The 24670-nt window shown below is 46.2% G+C and overlaps 1 protein-coding gene across 2 annotated transcripts in view; it reads right to left on the bottom strand.

Annotated features, from left to right (window-relative positions):
- The window catches only part of kalrna (kalirin RhoGEF kinase a), a 151555-nt gene that overhangs the window by 50001 nt on the left and 76884 nt on the right, over positions 1-24670 (bottom strand). For both annotated transcript variants that reach the window (XM_077002742.1, XM_077002744.1), the window contains exons 10-21: positions 20938-21060; positions 15936-16127; positions 10292-10461; positions 9677-9851; positions 8563-8758; positions 6851-7017; positions 4535-4654; positions 3182-3400; positions 2570-2719; positions 1656-1770; positions 1233-1348; positions 378-506 (exon numbers count right to left, since the gene is read on the bottom strand). In XM_077002742.1, coding sequence (XP_076858857.1) covers positions 378-506; positions 1233-1348; positions 1656-1770; positions 2570-2719; positions 3182-3400; positions 4535-4654; positions 6851-7017; positions 8563-8758; positions 9677-9851; positions 10292-10461; positions 15936-16127; positions 20938-21060 — 1872 coding nt within the window. The remainder of the gene's footprint in view (positions 1-377; positions 507-1232; positions 1349-1655; positions 1771-2569; positions 2720-3181; positions 3401-4534; positions 4655-6850; positions 7018-8562; positions 8759-9676; positions 9852-10291; positions 10462-15935; positions 16128-20937; positions 21061-24670) is intronic.

The raw sequence follows: 24670 nt of genomic DNA, 5'->3' as shown, positions 1-24670 counted from the left end.
TATGTTGCAATGCTTTTGCACTTTAGGGCGATTTCTGGTGCGACTTTTTTGTGCATGTTGTGTAGGCAGTGTGTGAGGGTTGGTTTTAATCAGACTACGGCCTCTGTGTCAGCACTAACAGCTATCTCTCAGGGCAGATAGGAAATCTGATCTGCTGAGCAAGACAGAATTACCAGAGATCATTAAACACTTCAAGCTCCACACTAATGGAGAAAGCAAAAGACATAGAGGAGAGAGAGAGAGAGAAAAAAGGAAGGAACAAAAATGTGTGTGTGTGTGTGTGTGTGTGTGTGTGTGTGTGTGTGTGTGTGAGTGTGAGTGTGTGTGTGTGTGTGTGTGTGTGTGTGTGTGTGTGTGTGTGTGTGTGTGTACCCTACCTTAGCAGGGACACAGAACTCCTCATACTCCTTCAGTAGTACACCCGTTTTCTCCACAGAGTCTGCTGGTTCTAGGCAGGTGTGGCTGGTGAGGAAGAACTCGCCTGCCTCCTGGATCCAGTCTAATGCCTGACATACCAAGCAAGCAAGGCAGGGAAGCAGAGATTGGTGTTAGAAACCTGCTGTCTGTTAGCATGTCAGAGAGAAACCTGCTGTCTGTTAGCATGTTCAGAGAGAAGTTTGGGGTCTGTTGGTGTGCTCAATATACATGATTGGAGGTTGTGAGGAGTGTTCAGGAAAGGTGTGTGTGTTCAAGGCAGATGTGTGTGTGTTCATGGTGTGTGTGTGTGTGTGTGTGTTCAGAGTGGGTGTGGGTGTGTGTTCAGAGTGTATGTGTGTGTTTTCAGGGCAGGTGTGTGTGTTCATGGTGGGTATGTGTGTGTGTTCATGACAGGTGTGTGTTCATGACGGGTGTGTGTGTGTGTGTGTGTGTGTGTTCATGGCGGGTGTGTGTGTGTGTGTGTTCATGGGGTGTGTGTGTGTGTGTGTGTGTTCATGGCGGGTGTGTGAGTGTGTTCATGGTGGGTGTGTGTGTGTTCATGGCGGGTGTATGTGTTCAGAGTGTGTGTGTGTGTGTGTGTGCGTGTGTTCAGAGTGTATGTGTGTGTGTTCAGGGCAGGTGTGTGTGTTCATGGTGGGTGTGTGTGTGTTCATGTCGGGTGTGTGTGTGTTCATGTCGGGTGTGTGTGTGTGTGTGTGTTCATGGCGGGTGTGTGTATGTGTTCATGGGGGGTTGTGTGTGTGTGTGTGTGTGTGTGTGTGTGAGTATGTGTGTCCTGTACAGTGGAGTCTCACCTGTTTGGCACTGCGCTCAAACACCACGTACTGCTGACACTGGTCCAGCCGGCGCTTCTTCATGGTCCAGAAGTGCAGGACTCTGTTCTCTCTCTGCAACAGCTCATTCAGGATGGCTGAAGCAGAACACACACACACACACACACACACACACACACACACACACACACACACACACACACACACACACACACACACACAATAAGTTATTACAGCACTTGAGAAACTTCATCTGGGTTACAGACAAGTAACACTGGCTCCATCAGAACAAAGTTGAACAAAGCCCTTCAGTTGTATCCACCAAACAGAAGAGAGCAACAAAAGCAAACCACATGGCTGAGAGCGTGTCATGTGGTGTAAGACCCACTGCAGAACAATCACAGCTGCATCCCACCTCCTGAAATCTGGGTTGTGCAGACTGACCTTTGACCTGCTGCTCGGGAGCGCGGGCGTTGCTAGGGGAGGTGGGGGCGCTCACGTTGTTGCGGTGGATGTACTTGAGGAAGACCTCAGCATTGCGGCGGGCTAGTGTGCAGGCCTGGAATCCAAAACACACACACACACACAAACACACACACACACACACACACACACACACACACACACACACACACACACACACACACACACACACACACACACACACACACACACACACACCACACCGCTTTGAGATCAGTACAAATGCCCACTCACATCCACTCACATGTCCACACACATTCACTCACATGTTCACACACATCCACACACATGTCCACACACATTTCCACTCACATGTCCACACACTCTCAACTCAGATCTTAGCAGTGCTTAGACACAGAAAAGAGAATTAAAAATACCACTTTTTCCTTGTGCACTTTTTGATTAATTTAATCAAGGATTTTAACACTTTGAAAACTGATCTGAACAGGTTGGAGGGATTAGAGGCAGAATTACATCCACATTAAATCTCAAAATCTGGAAACTTTTATTTATGAAGCATGAAAAATGGATTGCAGTGGCCCAAAATCAGATTACTGTCAGATATGCATGAAAGATCATCTCACAAAGCGATATAACAGCTTTTGAACTGCACTGGAAGTCAGTAGGGTTCATCGTATATTTTTTGTTTACAAACAGGAACTGAGTCCCTACAGATTCAGCACTATTCAAAAGACAAGAGCCACATACACGTCCTCTATATGTACACAAGGAGCTAAATGCTTCCATATGTGAAGAGACAATGGAGCTTTTCATTTGGTTTTTATGCATGGGAAGAAGCGTTCTGGGCAGGCTGGGAGTGGGGAGGTGACGCTGGGCCCGCCTGCCTCGCCGGTGCTGCTGGGTTGGGCTCTTACCTTCAGGAAGGCCTCCTTCTGCTCCAGGTGCTTGTTGATGAGGGGAAGCACATGGTCAGACTCTGCCAAGGGTCCCAGCTTGTCGTGACCTCCACACCAGTCCTCGTCCCTGCGGTATTCCTGCTCCAAGCTCTCCAGGACACTGCACACCTGCCATGACACACACACACACACACACACGTGCGCAGATGCACACATGTAATAGCATTAACCCTCATTTAGACCCATCCACGAATTACACACTTAAACATTTAGACCCATTCATGGATCACCTGAACATGAATGGGTCTAAAACAGGGGTGCTCATTACGTCGAAGGAAGTGTTCTGACTTGGTCATCTTATAAGTAGCTCGCAAGCTGAAAACTGTGGGCACCCCTGGTCTAAAACATCTTATTTAGCATATCTGGCTTAAATTTTTAATCTTGAAATCAATGTAATTGAATTCAATCAACAAATGATCTTTTATATCTTTATTTGTGAATCACCTTGAATCGCCTTGATCTTTTTCATCATCCTTTTTTAATTTAAGGGGACCGTTCAACCAGTCAGTACGCTTGCGGTTAACCCGTTCTCAGCCGGCCAGCAGGTGGCGGTGTGAGCAGGACCCTCACCTGCTCCGAGGTCTTGTAGAAGGCCACGGAGGCGTTAACCAGCTTCAGACGGTCCTCCATCTTCAGCATGAGCTGCTGCCAGTGCACGGCCACCTTCTCGGCGCAGGCGCGGATGGCCTCGGGGTCATAGTGCCCCACCTGTATCAGAGCCTCCGCCTTCTGCTGCACCTGCAGGGCGCTCTGGTGCGTCTTCTGCAGTGAGTTGGCGTGGAAGAGCGACTGTCGCGCGGGGGAGAGAGGGAAGGGGGTGAGGTGGCGGGCTCACGCCTCGTTAAGAGACGGCAGAACGCCGGGTGAGGATGCGGAGAGGGTCTCTGGCAGGAGGGCGCTGGGGATGTAGGCGCTCGGGGGTGGAGACGCCGTGAGTCCCCACCCGCAGGAGGGCCTGCTGCGAATGGAGCTTTAACAGCCACCACGTGCAAGATCACATGCAGTGGTGAAGGGGCCCGGTTCGCCATGGCCCCAAAAACCGTGGTGATAAATGACGGCGAACCACAGCCTGCAAGGGGGGAGGAGCACACAGGCTCATTCAGCACCCAGCTGACCGAGACTCCCACACGAACCATCAAAATAACGGGGGAAAAACCCCCAGCGCACGGCTACACACCGTTTATATGATGTTAGCATCTGGTATATTCTCTCTTCTGGCTGACAGGGTATAGTTTTCTTTTCATAGACAGCGTGCTCCTGAAACCGAACGGAACCGTCCCGTGTGTGATGCGTATGAAATATGGAACCGTGCTTCACGGTGAAGGTCAGGTTCTCCGTGCTCACGCTTGCACATACGCTAAAATCGCCTAGCCATGCCAGAACACAGAAAGAAACAACGACCGTGATTTGCCAACTCCAGAACAAAAAAAAAACGCCCGTAAAGACGCTCGGAGTCATAAATCTGTCAGCACTTTTGCCATGCTTGTCTGGGTTATGGTTCCATGAGGATTCATGGCTCCTGCAGTATCCGCTTGGCATACTGTCAGGGTAATCTCTTCCATACAGGACTTTGCCCTGAAGGTCAGAGCATGAAGCTCTTCCAGGAGGCAGCAGTGTGACTGGGCTCCTGCACCTCCGGGCAAGCACGCCAGTGTGTTATTGCCTCTGGCGGGAGGGCCGGGCGGTGCAATGCTGACTGGATTAGGGGTGATACAGCTCCATCCTGCGTGCTGATTCAATCAAAATGTTGCTAATAGGTTCTTAAAGAGGCTTTGTGCTCATCTGGGTAAATGAGTTCCAGAGCTTTATTGTGGTACATGTGTTTTAGGGCATTTAGAAGTGTATGTGGGTGCGTGTGTGCAAAGGTGTGTATGCGTGTGTGTGTGTGTGTGTGTGTGTGTGTGTGTGTGTGTGTGTGTTTACCTCTATAGCTAGCTGGAACTGTTCATGCTCTCTTTGTAATTGTTCGGCCTCAGACAGCGAGCTGGCATTCACCATACTGGCATTCAACATGGACTCACCATTACGGATCCATCCAAGCACCTAAATGCAAAACCATACACACACATTCGCACACATGCACACACACACACACACACACACACACACACACACACACACACACACACACACACACACACACACACAAAATCAGGAACAGGACATAAACCTTCACACAGACTAACCAGACCTCATCTGCCCTTAATGAGCTCTAGTGTTTGTTACAATACATTTATAATATACAGCAGATTTTGGTTTCATGGAAAATGTAGTTTTCTCAGGTTAGACTAATGCAAAATATTTGCTGATCTGAGAATTTCTCTGACTCCGCCCCTCTCCCTGCCTCTCTCTTCATCCATCTGAATACCCATTTTGGTCCATTAGCCCCCCCATAAGTGGAGGCACTTGCTGCTTGTCCCTGGCGATGCGCTTTGGCCCTTGATTACAGCCTGAATGAGATTAGCTCAGAGAGAGAGTGTGTAAGGGAGCGACACACACTGGAGTGGCTGCAGCTATCAGTACGCACCCGCATCACTCTCTATCGATCTTCAGTCTAGACCCCTGCAACTGGTTGAGCCAAAATGGCTCTCTATAGCCGGGCATAAAGACTGTAGTTTCCCAAGAGTGGGTTTTATATTGTTGCCATTATAAATAATGGATCCAAAATGGCTCCATGTCCTACATCATATTTTTACTTTGTAAAAAATACATTTTCAATACAATGTTAAAGGATATACTTGGAAGTAGCAAACTAGGAACTAGGCCTAGTAATAAAATATTCCTACCACATGCTTTAAGTGCAGTAAGCATAATAATGAGCTACATATAAATCAAATGAGCTACAGTTAAATCAAACTGCTCTCTTACCATTGAACAATACATTCTACATCTGAATAAATCACATGGTATCATTACTTTGTAAAAAGAGGAGATGTCTCCCCGATGTGGAATGTGTACTGTGTGTTGTATGTGTGTTGTGTGTTGTTTGTGTACTGTGTGTTGTTTGTGTACTGTGTGTTGTATGTGTGTTGTGTGTTGTTTGTGTACTGTGTGTTGTATGTGTGTTGTTTGTGTACTGTGTGTTGTTTGTGTACTGTGTGTTGTATGTGTGCTGTGTGTTGTATGTGTGTTATGTGTGCTGTGTGTTGTTTGTGTACTGTGTGTTGTGTGTGCTGTGTGTTGTATGTGTACTGTGTGTTGTAATTGGAGATTTAAGGAACTGATGCATGTGTATGATGTGTTATTGTTATGAGGTGCACACTACAAGTCTGTCTAGCCATTAAAAACTGTTCATGTTGACAAATCTTAGCTTACCACAGACAGAGGAAAAATAAGCAGCCAGGCGTAATGTTTCAGTACACTCTACACCTCAGAAGAGGGTCACAAAATTTCCAGAACTTTCCGTTCCCAGAATGGTACATGATTTCCTAGTCAAGATGTTGATTTCCTATCTTAATACACGGTTGGTGAATGTTGGTGAATGGACCTGATTGCTGAAGTGGATGGGATATTAGCACCAATCACACCGACTGACTGGATGTGTTCAAAGGGATATTAGCACCAGTGACATCAACTGATCAGATATACCCAGTCACACTGACTGACCAGACTAACCCAGTCACACCAACTGAACAGATATGGCTAGAGACCAATTGCTTATATATTATGCCCCAGTTATTATTATCATCCAACAACTTTATCATAATAGCACCAACAAAGACACAAAACTGCTTAAATTATTTAACACTTATTGTCTGTTTGCTTAAGTAGATATGCACTTGACTAAATAAAATCAATTATATATGTCAATTAAATAAAAAAATAACTTAAACATACAAACATAAAACTGTAAGCTGATATTAGAAAAAATGTTGATGTTGATATTCTCAAAACTGCATTTAATTGGCCAACCACTATTAATCAGGCGACCACTAATATTAGGCTGAGTTAGACTGGATGTGATCAGGTGTTCACCTGATGTCACTGCACTATGCTCTCCTTCGTAGCACTCGTACCTGTTCCCCAGCTCCACGGTGCTTTCACTGAACAGGTCAGATCAGCTGCGCTGTTTATCTTTTTAATGTATAGCCGCAGGTGTTCTCTGAATCTGCTTATCACACACATTTTGTGTGTGTGCGTGTGTTTTTGTGATCATGTGACAGGGTTTATGTTATATCTGTTTAAGGAAAATTAGAAATAAGAAAATGATCATGTGTTTCTAGTGTTGGTGTCCATTACCTGTTTGACCTCGGCCTGTAGGTGGCGCAGTTGCAGACACTGTTCTAGACGCTTCTGTGTTTGTTCAGCACTCATGTCCAACTCATGCTGCTTCTCATGGAGGAACTCCAGCAGCTCCTGAACCTGCGTGGCCAAATCCACCTCCTTCTCTCCTGTGAGCTCAATACCTGGACACACACACACATATACACACACACACACACACACACACACACACACACACACACACACACACGCGCGCGCGCGCGCACACACACACACACACACACACACACACACACACATACACACACACACACACACACACACACACACACACCCCCACATATACACACACACACATACCCACACACATACACAGCAACATAATTATGTAGTGATCATAGGAACCAGCCTTAATGCGATTAAAATATTGCAACAGTAGCAGTAAACTTGCCTATAGAAATGCATGTACATGTTACAACCACTGGGTGGCAGGTTATATCTGCTGTGTACATGGACAGTGATAGCGCACCAAAAAATAGTTCTTTCATGGTAAGGTTAGTATAGTAAAACCACATGGTAGCTGATTTATTATTACATTTGTGAACACTGCCTAGGAGGACATGTTCTGCTAATATGACCCAAGGTTACACACTTACACAGGTTATGCAGATCAAAGTAAAAACCTAGAACCTATGTTCTAAATGTTCAAAATACAAATTTAATCAAAAGATTTGCAATCCTAAATAGATCAAACGTTCAATCACACACTGAAACTAAATTCAGATATGAGAAATGTTTCAATGGCCCCTTTGAGTTAATGTGACACAAACTGTTCTGCAGGAAAAGCCACACCTAGCGTACGGGAGAGTGTGTGATATCGGCACAGTGCGATCTGGCACCGTGACTGTCCAAAGGCCCGGACAGGCAGAAGCCACAGAGCCAAGGGCCCATATGTGTGTATGTGGGGGGGGGGACAGGTCAGCAGTTTGGAGAGAAATGCTGTTTCCCATGTTATAAATATCTCTAAGAGACAGAGACTCAGGCAGAAGGCAGAGGGTAAGAGGATTTGGGCTGGGGGCTGGAGGGGGTGTAGGGATCATGGCGGAGAGATGAGGGAGATGAAGAGGGGGATGAAGATGAGGTTGGTGGGGAGTGTTTTTTATCCCAGTTTTCCTCTGTCTGCAGCTGGAGACAAGCACAGCTGCTGAGATAAGCGGTCTGGTCTCGCTGCCCCACTGACACGCATGCCTGCCGTCTGCTTAAATCCCTCTCTTCTTCTCGTGTCTGAACCTCTCCTTCTCACCTCCCTTTTCCTGTCCCTCTCTCTCTCTACCTCTCCCTCTCTATCTCTCTCCCTCCCTCTCTCTCTCCCCATCTCCCTCTCTATCTCTCCCTCCCTGTCCCTCTCTATCTCTCTCTACCTCTCCCTCTCTCCTTCTCCCCCATCATTTCTCTCTCCCTCTGTCACCCTCTCTATCTATCTCTCCCTCTCTGTATATCTCTCTCCATCTCCTTCTCTCTCTCTCTCCCTCTCTATCTCTCTCTACCTCTCCCTCTGTCTCCCTCTCTATCTCCCTCTCCCTCTCTCTCTCTCTCTCTCTCCCTCTCTATCTCTACCTCTCCCTCTCTCTCCCTCTTCCTCTCTATCTCTCTCTCCCTCCCTCCCTCTCTATATCTCTCTCTCCCTCTCCCTTTCTCTCTCTCTCTCTCCCTCCCTCCCGCCTCACCTGAAGCTTGGACCTCCATGATGTACTGGTGGAGGTCTTGACCCTGCTGGATGACCTCATAGGTCATGTTGCTCATGGCCAGTTTCCTCTCAGCGTGCCGCTGCAGCCTCTGCTCCGCCAGGCTCATCTCCTCGGAGCTCGGCTCGTTGGCCTGGCGCACCAGGTCCTCGTTCCATGCGTCCAGCTCAGCCGTCACCTGCAGATGAGACACATTTACTCTGCACTCTGAGCAGCTTGCTAGCCTGGGTTAGCTTAGCTTCAGTCACATGACAGCCTTATTACCATAATATTACCATACCATTATTATTCTAATTACTATGAATTATTATTACCCCTAACTGTGCTCCTGTAGGTACTAACAGAACCAAAATTATAGGTGTACACCTTCCCTCTGTAAATGCCTGAGGATAAGAGCGATGTCCAAATAATGCCATGTAACAGACAGCATGATAGTCGCGGCCCAGTAACTATCACATTATGTGGCACGTTAACGTGAGAACTTTCCTGTTGCTTGAGTTATAAGCAGCTAGTCAGATGTCTCACTATTAGACTGCTGCACTTCCTGACCACACATACTTATCCAAACTGAACCCAATGCTCGTGCCACCCAAAATGACTCCACCCATGTACTAGAACACAGAAAAGGTCAAAGGGCAAAGTGATTCAGTAGCACCATCGAATGTCAAGTAATTAGGTATGATTTGTAACTGAATTGAATTTGTAATTGATTGTAATTGATGTACTGTACATTCCTTTTGCTTTAATCTTTGAAGTATTTCTGTGGTTATTTTCAGAGAAACATCACAGAAGTCAGTAAATCTTCAAATAGACTACAATACCCAACTCTTCTCTGGCACACTTCTCAGAAGAGAATTATCATGAGTCAGCAAACTAAGCTGAACATTTTATCTGAGATCTCAAACACACACGCACACACATGCACACACACACATACACACGCAAACACACACACACGCAAACACACACACACAAACACCTACACACACACACACACACACACACACACACACACACACACACACACACACACACACACACACACACACACACACACACACACACACACACACATACACACACCACCTCTCCTCACCTCGATGGTGTACTGCTCAAAGATGCGCAGCTGCAGGAAGATGTCCAGTTTGATCTTGCGCTCGTGGAATAGCTCCTCCATCTGCCCCTGCGCCTCGTCCAGCTGCTGCAGGACACTCTCCATGTGAGCCATCGAGCTGTTGTGGGGCATCTTGTTACTGCTCAGCGCTGAGTCTCTGTGGCACCAAGAGGAGAGAGACGTGCACGTCTGGGTTCAAGTCCCACAATTCCAACCTGCCGATCTGGGAGACCCTCTATCAACCTGGGAGACCCTCTATCAACCTGGGAGACCCTCTATCAACCTGAAAGACCCTCTATCAACCTGGGAGACCCTCTATCAACCTGGGAGACGCTCTATCAACCTGGGAGATGCTCTATCAACCTGGAAGACCCTCTATCAACCTGGGAGACCCTCTATCAACCTGGAAGACCCTCTATCAACCTGAAAGACCCTCTATCAACCTGGTGAAGGCTAACACACTATATCATGTGACATCTGACTCGACAGACTGCATCTGATTTGGCTAGTGTCACGTTCATACAGAGAAGACCATCTAGCCGGCCCAGCACGCTGTGGACTCCCCCTGACCCCGGTCCCCTGTTCCCCGCTCTGAACCTGAGCTGCTGGATGAGGTCCTCGCCCTCTTTGATGACGTTGAGCGTGGCCTCCAGCGTGGTGGCCTGCTGCTGCTGGAACTGCTTGATCAGCTCCTGGACGGAGTCCACCGAGTCTGAGCACACCTCCTCCAACAGCTCCTTCTGCAGATCCTCCAACCATGTCCACAGCTGCAACACACACGGACACGCAAGCACACACACGGATGTGTGTGAATGCAGAACTTGTTTCTCCAGTCACATATTCACACAACAGCTGGATGTTCATGTAAGCATTTACTACCAAACACACACACATATGTGCATATACTAATGTATTTTTTTGAATCTTTAATCAGACTGCTGTGTAAAAGATATTTTCCCTGAAGTGGTACAGTAATATGTTCCCACAACGTCACAATATTTTATAAATTACTATACTACACACACACACACACACACACACACACACACACACACACACACACACACACACACACACATTGTCTACACTGTCTATGATTAGTTTCGTAGACATGTTATCTGTGCCTGTTTAGAAGCCAACTCCCAAAAATATTTTGCCCATTGCTCAAACTACTTCCCTCATAAATATTTCATAGAGAAAGATTAAGCAGAGTTTAAATATTTCAGAGAGCTGGGATTACTGAATACACAATCACCCAGAGAAGAGAGGAAACCAGGCTTAAAGTGAACTACACATGCTTTTATCATAATCCCCATCATCACACTTACAAACACACTAGCAAGAAAAGATTATCCTTCTGTCAGCACATTAGGAAGCAAGGAGCGAAGTGTGTGTGTGTATGTCTGTGTGTGTGTGTATGTATGTCTGCGTGTGTGTGTGGGTGCATGTGTGTGTGTGTCTGTGTGTGTCTATGTGTGTGTGTGTGTGTGTGTGTGTGTGTGTGCATGTGTGTGTGTGCATGTGTCTGTGTGTGTGTGTGTGTGTATGAGAGAGACGGACAGAGAGAGACAGAGGCTGAGGGAAAGAGGAAAAAAGATTACTGTGTGGGAGATAGATAGATAGATAGAGAGGGGGGGAGGGAGAAAGAGAGGCAGAGAGCACAAAACAGAAATACTCCATGGGTTATTTGAATTATTGCCATCCTACGTCCAGAGTCGATGGTAAAGTATTGTTTATTAGGCAGCCACTGAAAGGTTTCACGGTGTGACCACTGTTTCTACACTTCAAGCCCCCGGGACGTCTAGTCTCACCTGAACAGAGATATCTGACGCACACTGAGCAGGGCGGGGCAGAAGTGGAGGCCCACACTACTGGAGATCTGTGGGGCGCCCTCGCTAACATTTTGCACGTGTGTTCTTCCTCAACATTACCATGGTAATTATGGGAGAGAACATGGAAAGTATTTAAAAGGGAACGACACAAGGCCCCCGGAGACGTGATGGCCCCCTCTAAACCCCCCCGTACACACAGAACCACCTTATTCCTCTCTTCCCTCCACTTCTGACCGAGGCACACACAGTTGCCAGAGATTAGCTGGTGCTGGTTTTGTTTTTTTGTTTTTGTTTTTAGAGGCGGAAAGAGGGGGGGGTGAGGGGGGTGAGGGGGGAGTAGACAATCCGCACATGCTAGACCCTGGACGCCAAATGTCTTGATTACGATTTACATTTCTGTTCTTATCGTCAGGGCAGCAGCTGGGTTTTTGAGTCTAGCCTGGCGAGACTCTCACTGCTGTTTAAGCCCTAATCCACACAGAAAACAAGCTCAGAGGAACCAAACACACAGCAGGTCTACACCAACACTACCACAATCTAGAAGCCTCGGGAATCGGGGGAGGAGCCAGTAGCTTTTGAAACCGCTACGGCTCCACAACTGACCAATCACAGCGAGTCTCAGGCAAGGACTGGTAATGATGTTTGATGTGTGGGATGTCAGTTTGATCAATGGACACACATCTGAACGGCTGGGGGAACACATTTTACTGCGCTCCGCCGTGGCCTGACTTCATCCTCCCGCTGCCTGGAACGCCGAGGTTACAGGACGCAGAACAGGAACAGCTGTTGCAGGATATTATACAAAGATACTATGATGTTTAACAAAGACATTTTTTCAACCCACCATAGATGAACTGCACATTTTGCACATAGACGAACCGCACATGTTCCACTCCGCCCTCCGTACTGCTCCGCAGACCGTACCAAATTGGCAGCCGCTCCTCGTGTAAAGGGTTAACACATTCATAATGCTTCGCGGCAGCATGGTTGCCGTTTCCATAGCAACCCTGTTCATGACCAATCCGTGCCGTGCCTGAATAAGAAACGCCATTTGGAGGGTCTTCTCAATCCGGCCGACATGCTTAGCAACGCTGCGGTATAATCCAGCCGGAAACGTCATTCATGAGGAACTGCCAAAGACGTGATCAAACTTCACCAGGGATAAATTGATGAAATAATAATATTATTGTGAGATCGGACTCAGAATGGACGTGTGTACGTATAAATCAGGAGGTCGAGTGCTGAGGCCCAGATCAACACGTTTTCCTCGAGGCATGAAACATCTTCACTGAGTCGACCCGAGGACCAGCGTGACTGGCAACGTATGTGACTGTGATTATTAAGTCACCCAAGGCTCTAATGTGATCTGCCATTTCAACAGTGTAGTTCGAATTGGCGTGAAGAGCACGACGGGCCCATTAGCACAAGGGCACTGTAGAGGGATTCATGTATCATCAGGCTTAATCCAGCACAGCGTTAATGCCCAGACAGCACAGTGTTAATGTCCAAACAGCACAGCGTTAATGTCCAGCACAGTGTTAATGTCCAGCACAGTGTTAATGCCCAAACAGCACAGCGTTAATGTTTAGCACAGTGTTAATGTCCAGCCAGCACAGAGTGAGTGAAAGTATGGACACAAATGGAGGTTTTCAGGCTCTGTTTGATTATTAGGAGCTTGGAAGACAGATAGAACACTGAGAAAGAAACTGGACGCTGTCACACACATCAGAGACTGAAGAGACAAAGACAGAAGAGACAGAGACTGAACATAGACAGAGACTAAACAGAGACAGAGACAGAGCATGAACATCCAGCTGCCTACAGAGGCACACACACACACACACACACACACACCCTGAAGAGAAACCCATATTCTACAGCACATGGGTTAGCTATCTCAGTTTCCCAGTTTAGGTGATAAGCTAACAGCGCTAATGGGTATACGCACTCAGACAACCTCACATCACAGCTTCATCATCATCAGACCTATTTCAGAGGTGTCTTCATGGTACACCTGCTCTCTTAACTGGAGCATCTCATTAGCTAATTATGAAGGATTTCATGCACTCTACTTGATGCTTGAGAAATAGTCCAAAGATCCACAGCTTAGATGGGTCTCCTACCACAGGCCATCATTATTCTCATCGTTAGCACCGTGCTGCTAACTCTTGGCTTTGTCTCCTAAAGACCTGCCTGACGCCTTTAACACACTCTTGACTTCTTTCCAGAATGCTAATACATTTTTCCCTCCTCACACAGCAAGTCTTTTAAGCTAATTGCTACATTATGGGCTTCCTCTGGGAAGTGCATTAAATGTCAACCGATGAAGCTAAAACTCTAAAATAACAGAACGACAAGGAAACTGCAAAAATGGAAACAACGGATTAGACGACGTGGAAAGACGTGCTTCTCTATACATATAATGTTCTACACACATGTGAGATTTTGGAACTACATGCTTCACCAGAAGATATTTCAAAAATAAAAATGAAACAGTAAAACAAGTCAAGCACACAGCAATCCAAAATCCACTGAAGTCGATGTCCAGGGCCATCAGTCACATATCTGATTTGGCATCGGCATGTATATATCAGGTCTTATTGGTCCAGCAGGTCTCATAACAGTATTTCCTGATCCAGATCTTTTCCAGTAAATTCAGTGTCTCCAGGCTGTGTGGCTGCTGGTCCTGTTCTGATGCTGGTCCTGTTCTGATACTGGTCCTGTTCTGATGCTGGAACGCAATGCTCCCTGACCACCTCTAGACCTTACAGCTACTCCCATGACTTTGTTGGCACGAGGCTGCTAGCACGGTCAGGCCAAGCTTTCAGAACTCTCTTGTGCTAACCTGCCAAAGACGAGGTGGATGGGATGGTGTCCTGGGGCTCGTGATGGTTCTGTTTCCTTATTGCATCTCCACTCCTTCAGTTTCCAAGTGACCTCATGAGTGTGACCACAGGACGTTTACCTCTGCATAACCCCTGCTTTTACAACCCTGCGCCTGAAGGCTACAGGCCTACTCAACTCTCTCTCTCTTTCTTTCACACACACACACACACATACACACACACACACACACACACACACACACACACACACACACACACACACACACACACACACACACACACACACACACACACTCTAGGTACATTCGGAGTCAGGAAGCAGTCCACTGTAAGAGGTTTAACACAACTGCTCATACATGTTTAATCCAACACCTAAAACAAGTCACATCAGCTCACAACTTCACCACCATATTTCAACTTCAAGCACCCGCTGAGTGGTTAGAACACGGTTTCTCCTGAAAACAGCAGCATGTCCACAAACGCCCCGTTACTCAGTAGCTACTGCGTGAGCCCAAACAGCAAGATGTGGATCACGTTTCAACGTTTGACTCACGTCAGCGGTGTTCCCCCAGCAAGTGCTGTGGTTCGCCCCACAGAGGCAATCCCCGCCTTAGTGTGACATCCTCTGCAGAGAGAGCACACCAGCGTCCCTAAGCCCTTAGCTCTAAGCAGGCGGTGCTTTGACAAAACCACATTCCCAGAATTTCTCCCTTAATCTCATCCACCCGCCAGCCAACGCAACAAACGCGGCCTCCATTCTGGAAGCCAAGTGGAGGCACAGCCAAACAAGAGGACCCATTACAGGATGACTCCTTCAGATGGATGGTGTGCACTCTACTCGCTCAAATATTTACTTTGCTGTGGCTCTGTGAGTGATCACAGGGGCTGCTTTGCTATCAGTATGCAAAACAGTAAGATCCAAATTAATGAAGGTAGTACTTGCCAATCTGGCCAGATTACGGTAGCAGTTAGTTTTCGGATGTATGTTAGCACTAAGTTCTTTGTCAGGGAACGTATGGGCATAGACATACACACATGCAAACATTTGTACGAGCATAAAAGACACTGATGAGTCCACACACACACACACACACACACACACACACACACACACACACACACACACACACACACACACACACACACACACACACACACACACACACACACACACACACACACACACTCCCTCATCAAGCATTTTCACATCTGGTGCTGATCAGTGAGTGTTAAACACAGCAAGCAATCTCTGCATGCCTGAGTAATCTAAGACAGAGGTTTTCAATCCAGTCCTTTGGGGACCCTGAGCCAGTCCTTATTTTAGCTCCATCCCTTCCGCCATACCTGAAGCAGCCAAACCACAGATCCACAACTCCTGCCTACCTTCTTTACAACCATAATAGAAAAAAAAATGGCAGCATGCCTTGGGCTGCTCATGAACAAGACTGTGATCTAATGTGATCTCTACTGAATGGTCTATAACCCTATCACACATCCTAGTGATGACATTAAGATAAAACAGTTCTTCTGAGTTGAAGGTCCTGTTATTGTGAGGTGACCTACCTCTTTAGTGTGAGTATGGAAAGAGACGGACATGTCCAGAAGAACCTTGCGCTGTTCCACCCTCCTCACAAAGTCCTGGATCCGGACCTCCAGGTGTCGCGCTGCCTTGTAGATCTCCTCCGGGTCACATTCGCCCGTCTGGGCCAGCTGCTCGGCCGCCTCCAGCAGTTTGTCCGCGTTTGTGTAGGTGTTCTGATCCGGGAGAAACCAGCACACATCGTCCGTTAGATGGGCATCGGCGAGTGCCTTCGCCACGAGCGCATCAACACTTTCAACAGCTGCCGGGTCAACAGGACAGCAGTGCTCTCGCTGTGCTGCATTTGATGGTACATTTGAAAGATCAAAGTCTGGATGACTGCGTCTGTCTGTCCTGCTGCATCTGTCTGTCCCCGCTGCGTCTGTCTGTCCCCGCTGCGTCTGTCTGTCCCCGCTGCATCTGTCTGACCCGCTGCATCTGTCTGTCCTGCTGCATCTGTCTGGCCCCGCTGCGTCTGTCTGTCCCTGCTGCGTCTGTCTGTCCCCGCTGCATCTGTCTGATCCGCTGCGTCTGTCTGTCCCTGCTGCATCTGTCTGTCCCTGCTGCGTCTGTCTGTCCCTGCTGCATCTGTCTGTCCTGCTGCGTCTGTCTGTCCCTGCTGCGTCTGTCTGTCCCCGCTGCGTCTGTCCGTCCCTGCTGCATCTGTCTGACCCGCTGCGTCTGTCTGTCTATTCTGGTTTGCCTGGTTCACTTACACCTCCACTCCAAAACCCACATCTGTCAGTTAGCCCAAAAAATAATTCCCTCACATGCAAGCTGGGAGCAGGAGCTATCTCTAGGGCTAGTCTCTCCACATTAATCTCCGCCCAGCACTCAGTTCACACATGGCCTCTGTACCCCCCCGACTCGCACAACACTTATCAAACGGCTGCAGCTACGGCTACCTGAAACCTTTTTGGCACACGCTGCATGGTTCACACACACCGGCCTGCTCACCCAGTGCAGCATGAGGTGATTTTCAATGGGACATTCCCCATTTAAAGGCCTTGTTCACCCAGTCCATCATGTGCAGACAGCACGCTAAGTAAGTGATGTGCCAAGTCTGCTAATTAACGCAGGATAATTAAAGTCGTCTTCGCCTTCTGGGACAAAGCTTAGGCTCGACTGAAGTCATTTACTCCACTGCGAGGGTGTAATTATTCATCATCCACACATTTAAGCCATTTCAAGGCTGATCCGAGAGGCTTTAGTCTGTGTTTCTTTTCCCTTTTCAAAAGCATAAAATTGAATCTGTCGATTGAATTTATTACAGAAATGTCAGGGCATTGTTTGGGTGGTTTTAATGTCTTTGGTACAGACACGGGTACAGTCTTATCTTAGACACCCCACTCAGGTGCGCTGTTTGGAAGGGTGATGATGTCACAGCATGCCTGTGCTTGCTGATGGCTCTCTCTGATTGGCTAAACTGTTAGCACCAGGCCAGCTGGAATCTGTGCTTGCATAATGATCACCTGTCTTGTGGGATTACGACTTATCTAACAATCTGCTTGGTCTCTTCATCAAGCTGTACACTGCAGCTGCAGTACACCTGTGTGAGATCCTGCCATGATACTCCTGCTGTTGCTCTACACTGGATCTACTGATCACCTTCATGTTGTGATGGTTACCAGTTATCAAAAAACTAGTGCTGTGGCATCCCATAATCTCTCTTAGACACTTGATTTTAGGTTTTATTCCACAGTACATTTCCATCACAGACCTCTCATCCTCATTTCCTGACCAATCTCATGTCCTGCCAATGACCCCATAAGCTCCAAACTCATATTGTGAGGATCCGTTCTGGCCTTGTTTAACTTTTTGAACCGAATGGACTGTTTGTACTATTGAACCTACCATATTCTCACACCTATACTATATACAACCAACTGAAGCTCTAACAATATCTAACATATCCAATGCAGACCTTCGAGGGGCATCTTATATACCCCATCTCAGATGTGATCTGAGAGCCTGTGTTTAATCTCACTTTATTATAAAGATAACCTCTATAATTTAGTTAGGGTGTCCAGTATTCCCAGAAGAGGATGGGTTCCATTTGTACCCGTGCTCCTCTGAGCGTTTCTTCTTCATGCAGCCCCAGGGAGTCTCCCGTACTATTGCAGCCTACCCAAAATGCTGAAAGAATGTTTATTCTGTTCTGCTTATTCTGTAAAATTATGCTGTTTATTTGGCAATAAATTAGCATATTCATTACTGCACTCAATACCTTTGGACCATTGTGAATGTTACTGCTTTTGCCAAGTCTGCTATATCAAAGTTTTCATTTTCCATATCTCCAATTAACATTCTTTAGAGAGCTGCTGGTTTGATTCTCCTAAGTTTTTGAAAATCCTCTCATGAGCTCCTTCTAACATCTGGAGGGAGGGGGTCTCAGACCTGCTCTAATCCCAACAACCGCAGATATAAAAGCTGCTTGGATATTTACAATAGCTGAGCCAAAACCAATCCTCTTTCCTTAAGATAGTGTCTCAGGCCACTGACCATGCAGTAAGCTGGGCCTCGTGTGCCTCTCTGCCAATTTACCTTTTTTCATCTGTGGAGTCTGTGGTTATATTTGTGATACAGCTTAGCTGTGATTCTGACTCCTTCTTTGGGGAAATGGCTAATGCGTGCGTATGCAGATGGGGAACTAAAGTATGATCTGGTATTCACTTATGACCCAATTACATTTTATTTTCGTAAAGCTTCCTGTGGTTAAATTTTATGCAGTTGGATGTCTGAATTAAATAATTAAAAGCATAATACATGTAAGCATATTCTGATGACAACGTATTATTTGTTTAAAAACTGTGAATTATTCAATTGAGAAAATTATTACAATGATTACAATCAGTACCACTTGGAATGCAAATATGATGTGATTTTATTTGCTATGATTTGTTATGTATTGCTTCTGCAGCTATACTGTATATCTTTAGAGTGTTTCTTTAACACAGTGCTGAGGTGGTGGTGCCTAGCACTGTCCTGCATAGCACAGCCCTGGCAGCACAGTCCTAGACAGAATAGTCCTGTAGTCCTGGACAGCACAGCTGTGCACAGACTAGTCCTGGACAGAATAGTCCTAGACAGAATAGTCCTGTAGTCCTGGACAGCACAGTTGTGCACAGACTAGTCCTGGACAGAACAGTCCTAGACAGAATAGTCCTGTAGTCCTGGACAACACAGTCCTGAACAGCACAGTCTAAGACAGCATAGTTCCTGCATAACAGCATTCACCATATGACCCAAATCAAACAAATCCATCATGTATAGAACAAAAAAAATATGCCTTGGTTGCATATCTTAAGAGCTTTAGAGTCCTGCTGTAAGCACCGGCGTTAACATTAAACACATCTGCCCTAAAGCTGCACTCTCTTACAATCAGGGTTCACCATCGTGATGGTGTATGACATTCAGAGTGCATCCCACAGGATTTCCCATTTACAGCAGCATATACAGACATTAAATCCAGAAATCCAGCAGCCCTTAAACCCACCTGAGTCAGGCCATAAAGGACAGGGACAGTGCTAGGAGCAGATGTTGGCCATGTTGTTTTGGCTCTGATAGGAATATACAGCTATACGGCTCTTTAGTTAAAGACACTGCCTATCCCTGTCAAATAGCACGCTATAAAATACACTATGCACATAAAATAAAAAAGGTCAAATGTTTTTTTGTTTTGTACAATGTGGAAGAAGATGAATGTGTTTAATATACTTTCTGCCTCTCTTATTAGTAGAATAACTTTCAATGGGACTATATCAGAATAAATGATGTATATCATTCACGGCAGCATTGTTGAGCAAGAGACGGCGAGACATGGATAAAGGTGGATTTCTTCCAACCTGTCAGCGTTGCTAAACTTATGTGAATGGCCTCCATGTTACCCATGCGGACCACGGCAGGATCTACTCTAGGATCCTTGTGCCAAGACCTATAAAGGCCCATATAAAACAAGGACATTTTACTCTAATATTTGTTGGGCGTAAGAAAGAAACTTGCGCCTTTACTCACCCAGAAACCTCACGACAAGTAGCTATTATAGGTGATAAAACCTAAACGTTTCATGAGCTGTGTTCACTAAGCAAATACTCTAAGCAGTTAAGGTCAATCAGCTGTGAACACAAGAACACAAGAAATTATGGGATGTAGCGCTATAGGAACGCTACTCTTTGGGTGGAGGCATTGTTTGATCTGACTTGCGAACTGAGGATACGTGTGGGACTTTTTCTCATGTCTTCACGCTACACAATGAGATGTTGCTGGCAGCCAATCAAAACCAGAGAGCGCAGGTTTCCCTAATGCCCCCTGCTAATGCCCCCTGCTCACTGGGTGGCTGTACACTCTCCACCATTTTTGGGGGGAAGAGGGTCATATAAAAGACTTTTATTACAACAAAAAAAAACCCCACTTAGGAATCATGTACAAGCTCGTTGTACGGTGCCAATTTTACATGCCTGAAGTCTTAAATCCTAACGAAACTGAACTCGCCTAGCCAGAGTGTAAATCTGGGTTTGCTCATACAGTATATCATAGTCAACAGCAGCATTATGGCTTTTTGGGTGGCATTGTACATGGTTTGGTAAATGCTCCATGGTGCATTGACCAAGTGTTTTAAATGAATCTGGTGGCTCACATAAAGAACTGTGGCTGATGATAATGGCTTCAGCTACGCTGGCTGAAAGAACCTCTGTGTCCTACGTCTATTGATCCGCATGAACAGATTAGATGGGATTGATTTCCACACCATTATAGGGTTATTATACAGTGTTGCATTTCTGATGTCTGTGTTTATAGAGACAGGTCAGAACAGACTCTCTGCTGTATAATACGGCCCTTGTACAAGGTGGACAGTGGTTGTGATCTTTGAGGTTATTTGTCCATGCAGCTCTGCTAAATGCAATAAACATGGAGCTAGTGTGAACTCACTAGTGATTGTTCATCCTGTTTCCAGGTTATGGTTGAGGTCGGGGGGAGGGCGGTTACCTGGGCGACCTCCTCGAAGTCGTCATGGCGTTTCTGGAGCGCTCGGGCCCGGTGGAGGGACTTGCCCACTCCAGTGTGTTTACTTAGGAAAGCCTCTCCATGGTTCTCGATCCAGTCCATGACCTTGGAGAAACACAAACAGACATCACAGGCGTTATTGTGTTATGGGACAGTAATGTTGAAGTATAAGGTAACACACACAAACACACGCACACACACACACAGTACAGCTCAGAGACCATAACTGTCGCCTCTCTCTACCATCGGGAACTATCAGTCACCACTGTCTCTCAGTCAAACTACACACAAAATCCACTTCATCTGTGTGTGTGTGTGTGTGTGTGTGTGTGTGAGAGAGAGAGAGAGAGAGAGAGAGAGAGAGAGAGAGAATAAAAGGTCAATGTTACAGGGTCATTGCTTTGATTTCACTTACACTATACACAATCCAGGCTAACATAAACCACAGCATGACTACACTGGTCTATTAATATGCCCTGTCATTCAGCACTCTCCGAGTTAAACTCTGCAAAGAAACAATGTTTATAAATATCAAAAACAAAGCGAGAGGGTGTGGACAGTTCAGAGACAAACCTTATACACACACACACACAGACATGCAGACATCCGCACCCACACACACACGCACGCTGCGGTGGAGTTTTGTTTTACAGTGCCTCCGCGCTGTGCCCGGAATACGAACACAGTAGTGTATGACTGATGAAAAGATGGGTCTCCGTGGGGATGAGGTCATATGGGAGGGCCGTGGAGTATGTCAGCTCTGGATAAACAGTCTACGTTTAATCGAGAGAGCCTGCGTCCCGTTGAGTTTGTTTGCTTCCCTAATGACTTTAAAACGTCACGGATGAGAAACAAAGCCAACCACAACCCGTCAGGACGTTTCGTGCACGTATCGGTGCGTCGATACCATGACGGGCCAGCACCTCCTCCACAGGAGGAGAACCTCTGGCGCTTTGCGTGTGTGCGTGTGACAGACGGAAAGCCCGTCTGCGCGTGCAGTGAGTGCTCGTGTTTGTGCACAGCTGATTACAGGGTCCAAAAGCAGGCCGGGCTCTCACACGAACAGGGAGCTAAATCAACCTCCGCACACTTCCTGCTGGATGATGAGGCTCCAACCACCTCACTGCAGCGGCTCAGAGGTTCGCTCATATGAGCTCGGCGCTTGGATGGTGTCTACGCCCACCTCGCGATGTCTACGGGTGACTCAAACATCCTCATGGGTCTTCAGGAGTAACGCTTAAACCTCCAAACAAACAGTAACACTATCAAACTACAGTTTGAAATGTGCAGTCTGTCACTTGTTAAACTTAAACCCAGCTGAGGCCAAGTTGCAATTTATTTAGCTTTTAAGAGCTATTTTTGGGAACTTCCATCCAACCATTGCTAACAAACGGCTGGTTGGCCGGGTTCAGTGTGTCAAAATCCTCCCGCCTAGATTCGTGTGTGAGGCACAACAGTGTGATTGCAGTGGCGTATACCCTAATTGCACCGTTTCCGGAGAAAACAGGAACCAGTGAAGTCAAACAGGAGACAGAAAAAGAATATGTGGATATGTGGACATTGGTGACCCTGCCTATGACACCCAACCAGACCAGTAAAACAAGGAAAGCTCTCAGAAATATCTGTCTCTGACCCTGTCTGAGAGAAAAATCAGGCCAGTAAATCCATGGATATTTGAGAACACCAGGACTACGAGCACGGTAATTGTTATGGGCGTACAAACAGGGTTCAACCTCCAAGGAGTCCAGTTTTTTAAAAATTCTACTTGGCTGATTCATTTTTCTTGTTTTATTCCTCCTGCTGTTGAGTATTGGATCTCAGCTTTATTTTTTGCAGAACGTCATGCTTAGCCATCCAGAAACAGGCTAATAGCAGCAGTACCAGGGGACATGTAGAAATCTTAAACAGACATTGGGCTCATGTAGCAAAGGAAGCTTGGAAAATTCATGGAATATTTTACGTTATAACCATGCAATCATTTCAACTGCTTTATCTGTGAAGAATCAGCTTAAATGTCTAAATATACTAGAGCCATCCCAGGTTTTAAGAAAACCCAAGAAAGAAGAGGGAAAATAATGTGTATATAATGTGTATACTGTGTGTGTACTCCTGTGTCTATATTCTTCACCATATCAAAATGGTAAGTGGTAATTATAACGATATTATGATATTATGATAATGTCACGGTGACAGCTCCGGACCCTTCCCTGTGGGCGTGCCGTTACGTTGTCTGCGTGTCGTTATGTCCATGTTTGTACTTCCGTGGGCGTGGGTCGTCTGTGAGCGTGTTCGTGGTATCACCTGTGCCTTGTCCCGAGGTCACTTGGGTCTGTGTAATTCACCTATTTAATGTGCGTTCGCGCAGTGTCTTGTGCTCGTCTTTGCCTAAAGTTCATGCCTGTGTAAGCCTTCGCTTTTGCGTGCTTGCACCGTCTGTGCTGTATGGAGTCAAATTAGGGTCTTTAATGGTGACGAAAAAATAATAATATCGCAAATATAAGATTAGCATTTTGCATTTTACGTTCCTAATTTGTTTCTGCAATACTTTCCCTCTTTTGCGTTTCTTTCTTTTCTTTGCGTTTCACATTTTATGTTGCTGCTTTTTTTTGCAATACTTTCTCCCTTTTGCGTTTCTTTCTTTTGTTTGCGCGTCACTGCTTTTCTTTGCGTCTCGCATTTTACGTTCATAATTTTTTTTTGCGCTTCTCTCTTTTCTTTGCTCCGGTTTTACCCTCTGTGTGGGGGCGGGGAAAGAGGCGTGGCCTAGAGCAAAAGGCGTGCTGTGAACGTTCAGCGTCATCAGTTGAACCACACAGCACGGCAATTTGGTTACTGGTATCATGGCAGACGGTCGCCCAGCTGGACCACAGGTATATGCATGCAGACATAGACATCAGGTGCTAAAGCACCACCAACTCTGCCCTTTATCAACGAAAGTGCCCTTTTAAAACTTCGTTTAAAATATATATATTATTATTATTAACATTTTACTGAGGTCGGTTTGAAATGATCTTTTGAAAACCTGAGCGATTAAAAACAATGCCCTGAAATGCGCCACCACCTCGCACACACCCGACCTCTCTCTTACTTTAACACCAGATGCGCTGCAGCAGCAGTTCAGTTCAGCGAGTGGAAGGAAGCTGAACTGACGCTGAACGTTCACAGCGCGCCTTTTGCTCTTGGCCACGCCTCTTTCCCGGCCCCCACACAGAGGGTAAAACCGGAGCAAAGAAAAGAGAGAAGCGCAAAAAAAAATTATGAACGTAAAATGCGAGATGCAAAGAAAAGCAGTGACGCGCAAACAAAAGAAAGAAACGCAAAAGGGAGAAAGTATTGCAAAAAAAAAGCAGCAACATAAAATGTGAAACGCAAAGAAAAGAAAGAAACGCAAAAGAGGGAAAGTATTGCAGAAACAAATTAGGAACGTAAAATGCAAAATGCTAATCTTATATTTGCGATATTATTATTTTTTTCGTCACCATTAAAGACCCTAATTTGACTCCATAGTGCTGGGCTTTTCGTGTTTTTGTTATTAAACGTTCTGTGTGCACCGCAAGACGCTCGTCGTGTCTCCTCCTTCCTCCAACACGCCAGCGTCACAGATAACTCTAAGTCAACATTTTGTTTGCCACATTACGTCCTTTTAAATGTATTGCTCATTATTATTTACGAATGCTGAATAAAAAAAAACAACAAAATCGTAAGAATAGAACTA

This window comes from Brachyhypopomus gauderio, chromosome 4, assembly GCF_052324685.1.
Source record: "Brachyhypopomus gauderio isolate BG-103 chromosome 4, BGAUD_0.2, whole genome shotgun sequence".
Lineage (NCBI taxonomy): Eukaryota > Metazoa > Chordata > Actinopteri > Gymnotiformes > Hypopomidae > Brachyhypopomus > Brachyhypopomus gauderio.
This window is presented reverse-complemented; position numbering and strand designations above follow the sequence as displayed.